We start from the raw sequence: 8687 nt of genomic DNA on the forward strand, positions 1-8687 counted from the left end.
TTGGCAAAATACTGACACGACTCTTGAATAGAAGCTATAAGCTTCAGCAAATACAATGGAAATATATATTTTTGTATTATCTCTTTTATAAATCCATTCAAGATTGCTATAAGCATCTACACTAGCGTTATCCAACATTTGTAATGCAACATTAGATGCAACACAAAACATTGAAATAATTTTTAAAGAACTATATAACCTTTTGCAATGGGATGTATTTTTATCTATTTTGCATTTAATTAGCATGCAGATCATCTGGCAATTGCAAAAACCAGACCTTAAGATAAAATTATATAAATAAAAGTAAACTTATTTTGGCTTCAGCATACTGGAATAATATTTTTTCAGGGTTGAAAGTAATATTTATGCTTAAGTGTTTCCTTAAATAAACTTCCTTAAAAATTTTCACTAATCTGGCTATCATTGAATACACACCTCCTCCAAAATGGACAGAACCTTCAGGAAAACACTGGTGCACCTCTCAGCCTATCATATTTAAAGTTGTAGGATAACCAAACAGGGGTGGAAGGAGCTGCACATGACAGCAACTTACAACCTTGGGACCGGGAATATTAATCAGTGGTTAACTGCAAACTTAGCTCTGATTTACCATCCGCAAGGATTCCTTACCCCAACCCACTGATTTCACTGGTCTTCTTAAGAGTCACTTCATCTGAGGGCCTGATCATAAAAAACTAAACATCCCATAGCTACAGGAAAACAATTCATTTCTTTGGGGTTAGCAGGGTATAATTGGTTTCAAAATGCATTGCTATTACATTTTTTCTTCAAAATGGGAATAGCTTCAACATTTTTATGATTATAAAGGAATGCACATTTGTTGTATTCAAATAAAAAAGGCAAGGCCAGAAGTTACAAAGATGTTTTAAATCACCGATAATTCCTCTACCCAAAGATCACTACTGTTACCATTTTGGTTTAGGTCTTTACAGAATTTCTACTCAAATAAATCTTCTAAAAGTGTTCACGCTCACTTGCACATAATAACTAAAAATACTTATCTTCAAAATAAATAGCTTGTGTTCGTTTAAATATTCTGTATTTTTTTAGCCGTTTTCATTGTATTCTCTTATATGGAATAAAAAAATGTGGCTCTAAAGCAATATACAGCACTTAACGGAGTTTTAAGAATCCATGTGAGCTAGTGTTGCCTTCATTAGTCATCAATAATATATAGTTTATGTGTCCATATTGACCGAAAATAATGTCTTGCAATTGCATCAAAAATTAATAATTAATAAATTGAATTAATGATTTGTTATTCATTTGTGAAGACACCTCAGACGGCTTTGCCAGTATTTTCTCTCCTCCCCACTTCCCAATCCACCCCACAATCTCTGTTTTGATCCCTTCCTGATTCCCTCTGACTGTTGGTATTAACAATCTGAGTTACATTAACCCAGTGATTAAAACTGACAGTTATACTACCTCTGAAATTAATAATGCACTGTATGTTAATTAATTGAATTTAAATAAAAGTATAGAATAGCCCCAGGACAACTTTTTGTAAACTGTACAAATGGACTATAAATATGGCCTGTTTATTTGTATGTATGTGTATGTGTCGATATTCATAAAATATCTGTGAATGGAATCACAAAGAAACTAGTAATACATGCTGCTTCTGGGGAGTCAACTGAGTGACTGGAGGTGGGGAGGCAGAGCTGGGGAGGAAATTTGTGTTACATATCCTTTTATGCTTTATAAATGCTTTCTAATTCTGCCTATTCAAAAAAGTTTAAGATAAAATATATGTACAAACATATATAAAGTTATTAGCTTAATAGGGCCTGGTCTGCTTCTACAGATTCCTTACTAACTTACTAAGTGCCCAGAAAAAGGAAACCATGAATTTTAAGTGTCAGCTTATGGCTGTGCAATAGAGAAGTATTTTTCTTTTCTCTGCAAATAGTTTTAATTTCCATTCTATAAAAGGGTGCCATGGCAGGTTTAGAGCACCATGTTTGAATCAGTGACCCACCAAAGGCACCTCAGCGTCTTTTCTATATGGTGGCATCCAGCCTAAGTACACACACACACACACACACACACACACACACACACCAGTGTGGTAGAGATACCACCTGAAATTATTCCTCAGTTGCATTGGATTCAACTGCCCTGAGGTAAGTAAAATGGCAGAAATTCTAATTCCAACTTTAGTTTTTTGGTGTTTTGTTTTGTTTTGTTGTTTTTTGAAAGAGCAGTTTCTCTGGCTCTCGGTTATGTAGATCGTATTTATGCCCTTTAGGCAATATCCGCGTGATAAAGATGCTGTTCAAGTTTGTGAGTTGATTATCCTACTCGATGCAGGGCTTGAATATCCTTGATTTTGACTATGTTTTGCTCTTTATTTGCAGGTAGTGAAATCAAAGCTATCCAAAGAATATCCCTTTATTAAAATGAAACAATCAGGAAATCATATTGTGGGGAAATATTTCAGCAATCAAAGCAAACTACAACGACGACGACAAGACTCTGTAACAAAGTTTCAATCACCGTATCATGTCAGAGGTCCAATTAATCAGGTTTGCTCTGAAATCCTTCTCAGCAGGATGTGTACGAGTAAAAGAACTGTGTAGACTCCCTGCAGGAGGACTGGACTTGGAACTGGAGGCAAGCCACTCACTCACCTGGACAGCAGTCTAAGAACCAAATCCTGTACATCACGTGTATTTGGATTGACCGCACACTCATGCAACCTGGCACACACACATACGCACCAATGCACACGTGGCTAAAAAACGTAATAATAATACTTGTTTCCTACAGCTTCATAAGTCCAAGGTGTGCACTTGAAAATCATTTGTTTTCAAGGGGAAAGCTAGAGCTAGAAAAAGGTTACGTGGAGTACAATGGTAAATTAGAACCACTGTGGGCTAGGTATTGCATTGTGATAATAAGGAGAAATATAGACACTTGAATTATGTGGACAAAAAGGGTAAAGCTCTTGAGTATTGCATTATCTTTTCTCTCGGTACATTAATACTGAAAAGGAGAAAAAAGCAGTTACATTCCACTTGCAAGTAGGAATTGTGTTTGTGTCCTTTACCAGGAGAAAAAAATGATGTTTATGATGGCTTAGGCTTTGTGAATCTAATGCTTAGGAAAATATTTCTTCCTATACTTCTTAAATTTTACAGTTGAAAGGAAAAGAACAGGAATGCTCCATGGGGAATTCAAAATGATTCTATGCAAGAGATAGGAAGTGTAATATTTTACAGTTAAAACACCAATGCATTTAATTTTGCACTCTTTGTACTTTTCATAAACATTCCCTCCTACCCTGTCTGTGAACTTGGATGGGTAACTGCAGTCTAAGTTGATAAAATATGTAATTTTAAAGTGTATTATTTTATTATGTTTTACTGATGATATTACTTAAGAAAGCTTTTGTTTGCCGTTAGAACCCTGTGTAATTCAAGATTACATTTTATGTAAATATTTTCAAAGGATTAGCCATTTGCAAGGGCGTAGGTGTTTATTTTCATACAGCATTTGTATATGTCCAGAAATATTATGTTACTAGTAACCATATTTTGATTTATCAAATACAAATTTAGAGTAAGCATAAAATTACTTTTTTATTAAAACTGTGGCATACATATACAACATCCAATTCTAGTATTGAGAACTTTCTCTTCTCTATGTTAATTTCAAAATAGTGAATTTCTTTATTTTACAAGTGCTTTGTTTTGAGCTATCCCACAGTTAAAATTGGTTTTTAAAGGATTGTTTTTCTTTTTGGGGGAAAAAAAACCTGAGGGGGTTATTCAATCCAGGTTTGAAATTACAAAATGTACAAATACCTCAATTTCATTACCACACCAAAAAAAGACTATTTTGATCGATCAGTTCCTTAGTATGAATATCCACCTCTTTAAATACTCTATTTTTATATATTTTTTTATATGGAAGTAAACGTGAATTTATATTTAACTGTCTTAAATTATATTTAAGCACAACTATCACTTGATATAAACAATACATATCTGCCTTTGACAGAGGATAGATTTTTTTTTAATGGTACAGAATTGCCCTTTAAAATGAAAGATTTTTCTAATATCTGCAACTATAGGCAAGCACCATTTTTAGGTCTTCGATTTTTTTTGATGATATAAATTTTGCCAATTCGTGCAGGCTCTCCATTGTGTTTTAATGTATTACATACTCTATAACAGGATTATAGTCTGTGGATGTTTCTTGTAATTTACTGTCAACCTAACTAGAATAACCGTCTGACTGAGGTTAGTCTGGCATTTACCTCTTCACTGTTGAAATAATAGTAGATTTTAGGAACAAGTGTAATAATACTATTAATAAATGTCTTACTGGTAATAGTCTGTGTTAGAGAGTATCCTTTATTCTCCTTTTTACTGGAGGTATACCACCACACAGTGACTACATGGCAGGCATGTCCTCATACAGATTCAACTATTTAGTGTGGTTTAATAGGATAACTGTCTAGTTCTTCCAATCCTGATATCCTCCAAATTTTGATCAAATGGACTCCCTGCTGTACAGTGACCAAAACTTTTGAACATAGTGCAGTGAAGAGCTATTTTTTTTTAAAGATAAGGCACTGAAATGCTAGGAATTATTTTAGTTACTCCTTAATTGAAAAAACAACATTTTATTTTACCTTGGGGAAATAGGTGTGTGTGTGTGTGTGTGTGTGTGTGTGTGTGTACTTAGGTGCTTAGCAAGTTCATAAATTGAGTGGGGGAAAATAGGAATAGGTATTTAAACATATTTTTAGATGTAAAAGTTAAAGGCAGTGTATTATTTTTGGTAAGAGCTGATTAGTATCCAATCTAAACTGAACTCAACTAAAGAAAACATTGACAATATTAAAAGTAAAGAATAACTACATAAGCATTTCCAAGCATCACTGTTGACATTGTGTGTGTGTGTGTGTGCATGTGTGTGCATTTAAAAGCACAGCGAGCTATTTGCCAGCCATCGAAGTAGGCAAATAGGATCCTGGAGGGACATATGAAAAAGAAGGGTTCACCATTGCCTGCCAAATGGGTTCACACTTGTGTCATTTGATCTTCCTCATGTTAGACGCCCCTGTGCCTAGCAGTCAACTCTACAAAACAATAATTTCCACTTAGAAAGCCCTGGAATAAGTCACTGGTTTTTGACATAGAAATAGTGCTGGTAATGTTTATGCAGAAAACATAATGCCTTTGTGCTTTTGAAGTTTCTTCTTTCAGTTCCATTTCACTGGAGGATTCCAAGAAGAAATACAGAAACTGGTCAAAAAATATGTAACCTACTAAGAGTTATTTCAAAGCTGTAATGCTTTGGCATGGTGGGGAGACGGGGGTTTAATACAGTAATAAGGTTAAGAGCCTAGAGAGATAGTCAGGGTTAGGGTCTTATTAAATATTACCTTATGGGCTCCTTAAGTTGAACAAATACTGAAAGAATCATCAGTATCTGAAATTTCTCCCTGTGAATTTTCACCTTGCAAAAAGAAACAAATAAAAAATGAAAAATATCATCAGTGGCTAAGATTATTGTATTTAAAATGAACAAACATAAATTTGAGTAAGCTCATATGGGCTGATAACTTCAAAAACACATCCAAGCGCAAAATGATACTACAGCAGATTCTACCATTTTGACTGGATCAAGGAGTCCTTGCTCCACAAATATTACTGTAGTTCTTTTTCTTTTGTTAGTGTGTACATAAATTCAAGTGATGTTGATTGCTCTTGGAAACTAAGGCATTTTGATAGATTACTTTGACTTAGGGGGATGAACCAGAAGTTGTCAAAAGACCCAAAGACCTCCTAAAGACGGCAGGATCATGCCAGGGCCTCCAAACTCGAGTTTGTATTTGGCAAGGCTTCCAAGGTTTCAAACTGTCAAAGAACCTTTTATCATGTTTTTATTGCTATAGTAACTGCTATTATCAACTTCCACATTTCTTTTATGATTCGGTCACTTGGTGTAGGGGGCGGTAGAACTTATTTTTCCTAACTGACATAGACCATGCAGTCCTCCTAAAATGGGGCTTCGTTTGTTTTCTTTATGGTTGTCGAAATATAGAGAATTTGTTTTACGGCTCTATTAAATGTTGGATCGCTCTGCTTTAACACACACAATACACAATCAAAATGCTAATTCTTAAACTTATCAAGAATATTTACAATTTTAAGTATATTTGCCATGTCAGTGAAGATAATTACTTAAACCCAACTAAGAGGAAGAACAAAATTTTAAAAATTAAATAGCTGTCTTTAGAGAAAACACCAAAAAAGGGGGGTTATATTCCTACAAGGTCGTTGTATTTAGGTAGATTAGATTTTGAATTTGATCTATGCTGACTGGCTGGTTATAAGGAGACATGTAATATATCTAAACAGGACATTTTTCTTAGGAAATTTATGTATAGTGTCATATTGTTATTTTTATTACATGAAAAAGTAACCCCTATAAAATTTATTAAAATGTTTTGATGTTTTAAAAAGCAGAGTAATTATAATTGATTACTCATATGTCAGAATTCAGAAGTAACATGGTGTCATAAATATAAAATGTATTCAATTGATTCTCAACTATTTAGTGAAAAATTTCCTTATTTTATGGTTGGCTGGTGAAATACATCAATTTGATAATTTGATGCAGCTTTTAGTGGTAGACTAAATGATGTAATTATGGTGGCATCTGATTTATTTATTTATATATTTTGTTCAATTGTATATCCATTTTTTCCCTATAATAAAAACTGTTCAAAATGTATAGATTGAAATCTCAGTGTGTGGCATCAAGGTCAACATTTTAATTTTCTTTACACTCTATGATTTGATTTTTTATTTGGTCTATAATGTATATACTTTTAAAATTAAATAATGAATTTGAATATTAGAAAAAATTAAGAACATTAAGTCCGGGGATCGAGTCCCGCATCGGGCTCCCTGCTCAGCGGGGAGTCTGCTTCTCCCTCTGACCCTCCCCCCTCTCATGTGCTCTCTCTCTCAAATAAATAAATAAAATCTTAGAAAAAAATGCCAACATAGAAGCAAACGTGGCCTAGGTTAATCCAGTGGGCCCATCGCAATTAGAACGGGTGGAAAGGAGGCGCTATAGCATAGTCCTCCTCTCCCACTGCATTCTAGAATGGATAAAAGTTATGAGCATCTTCTCCAGCTGCCTTTGACAGATCCTGCTCATCTCTTCAAACCTCTCCTTGAGACACAAGTCCTCATTCCTAAGGAAAAGGTAAATAATAATTTTCAAACTTCAGTGGACCAAAAACAATCGTCCAGATTAACCAAATGGCAGCTGACTGTATCTTTAACAATCTTTCTTATTTACAATCAGGAAAAATAGAAAATGATCTCTAGCCTTCAATACCATATATCCTCTGGAGAACTAGAACACCAATTCATTTTCAGCCATGGAATCATTCACCCACCGTGACGTTTTCTGCTTGTCTTTAGTTTTGCCTTTGAGGTGGAACTTATGCTGTGTTTTCTGTGTGTATTTAATATGTAATACAAGATACATTTTTAGACTTACATTTTTACGTTTTCCTCCCTGCCTTAATTACATGTAACATGAAGCTTATGTTTTAATGGGCATGAGCTCTCCAGTTTTACAGTATCATAAAAAGTTTTATGAGCCTTTTGTTAAAAATCTGTGCCTATGTCATTGCCAGGGCATGAAATCATTTACAGCTACCTCTTCTCCTTAGAAGACAAAATTTGGTCCGAATTAGGAATAGTACAGGGGGGAAAGAAAACAATTCCTTTGTAAACTAAAGTGAGTATAATCGTCAAATGGCACAGATTTGGGTTCATCAGTTTCCACCACATGGGCAAACCCCCGGGGGGAAAACCTGGTCTCTGTACATGCTTGTCTCTAAAGAGTCCCCATTTCAATGCTCGTATTAGTTATGCAAAATCAATGGCATGTTTTTAGAAGGGTGTGGATACAACCCTTAGCACAAGTTATTCCTGCCAAGAACAGGAATCATTTCAATAGGATGGAGTTCCAGGGCCATGTTATTGGTAAACATCCGGAACTCTCTCTTGGCCACCTGTCCTATAAATAAATTGATATTTTCCATGAATTATTTATGGACTCTAAGATGAGTCTATTTCCCAGAAGAATGGGCAGTCCCAAGTGGGCGATTGGCCTAAGTGGTATTTTTCTCTTCCCTGGGGTCATGGTAAGTCTTTGAAGTACTGAGTCAATTTCTCTTCCGATGGAAGCCGCCCTGGGCATCATCTTCAGTAAACTGTTATCAAATACAGTGAAAATAAATGCCTTTCCCTCACTGACTTGTTATGCTGCCTCTGCAGACATGAAAGCCTGTGGGGGGGAAAAACCAAGGCTTCCTTTATTTGTGTCCAGGGAAAAGTGTGTGTCAATAAGGCACTCGGAAACGGGAATTCTGGATTATTTTAAACACTCACAATGAATAAACATACATACACACTTCTGTGTCTAACTATATGTATTTGTGCGCACACGCACACACACACAAAATGTAATAGATAATAAAGAAGTACCAAACAACACTATGTCCATTGTGTTCATTTCTTTAAAACATTCCTCTTATTTTTAAATTTATAGCAGCATGTAAAACCTTTAGAATAACAGGTTCTCTATCTCTGGATGCCAACACAGGGTACTCGTCTGGGCATGTG

At 35.0% G+C, this 8687-nt stretch overlaps 1 protein-coding gene across 4 annotated transcripts in view; it reads left to right on the forward strand.

Moving 5' to 3' along the window:
* Positions 1–4359, forward strand: part of CPED1 (cadherin like and PC-esterase domain containing 1) — a 269698-nt gene extending 265339 nt beyond the window's left edge. For 3 of the 4 annotated variants that reach the window (XM_027574292.2, XM_027574293.2, XM_027574294.2), the window contains one exon: positions 2382–4359. In XM_027574292.2, the coding sequence (XP_027430093.2) occupies positions 2382–2603 (222 nt within the window). In that variant the 3' untranslated portion in view covers positions 2604–4359. The remainder of the gene's footprint in view (positions 1–2381) is intronic. The other variant, XR_003516534.2, reaches the window with a different exon arrangement.
* Positions 4360–8687: the final 4328 nt, after the last annotated feature.

Source organism: Zalophus californianus, chromosome 12, assembly GCF_009762305.2.
Source record: "Zalophus californianus isolate mZalCal1 chromosome 12, mZalCal1.pri.v2, whole genome shotgun sequence".
NCBI classification, from domain to species: Eukaryota; Metazoa; Chordata; class Mammalia; order Carnivora; family Otariidae; genus Zalophus; species Zalophus californianus.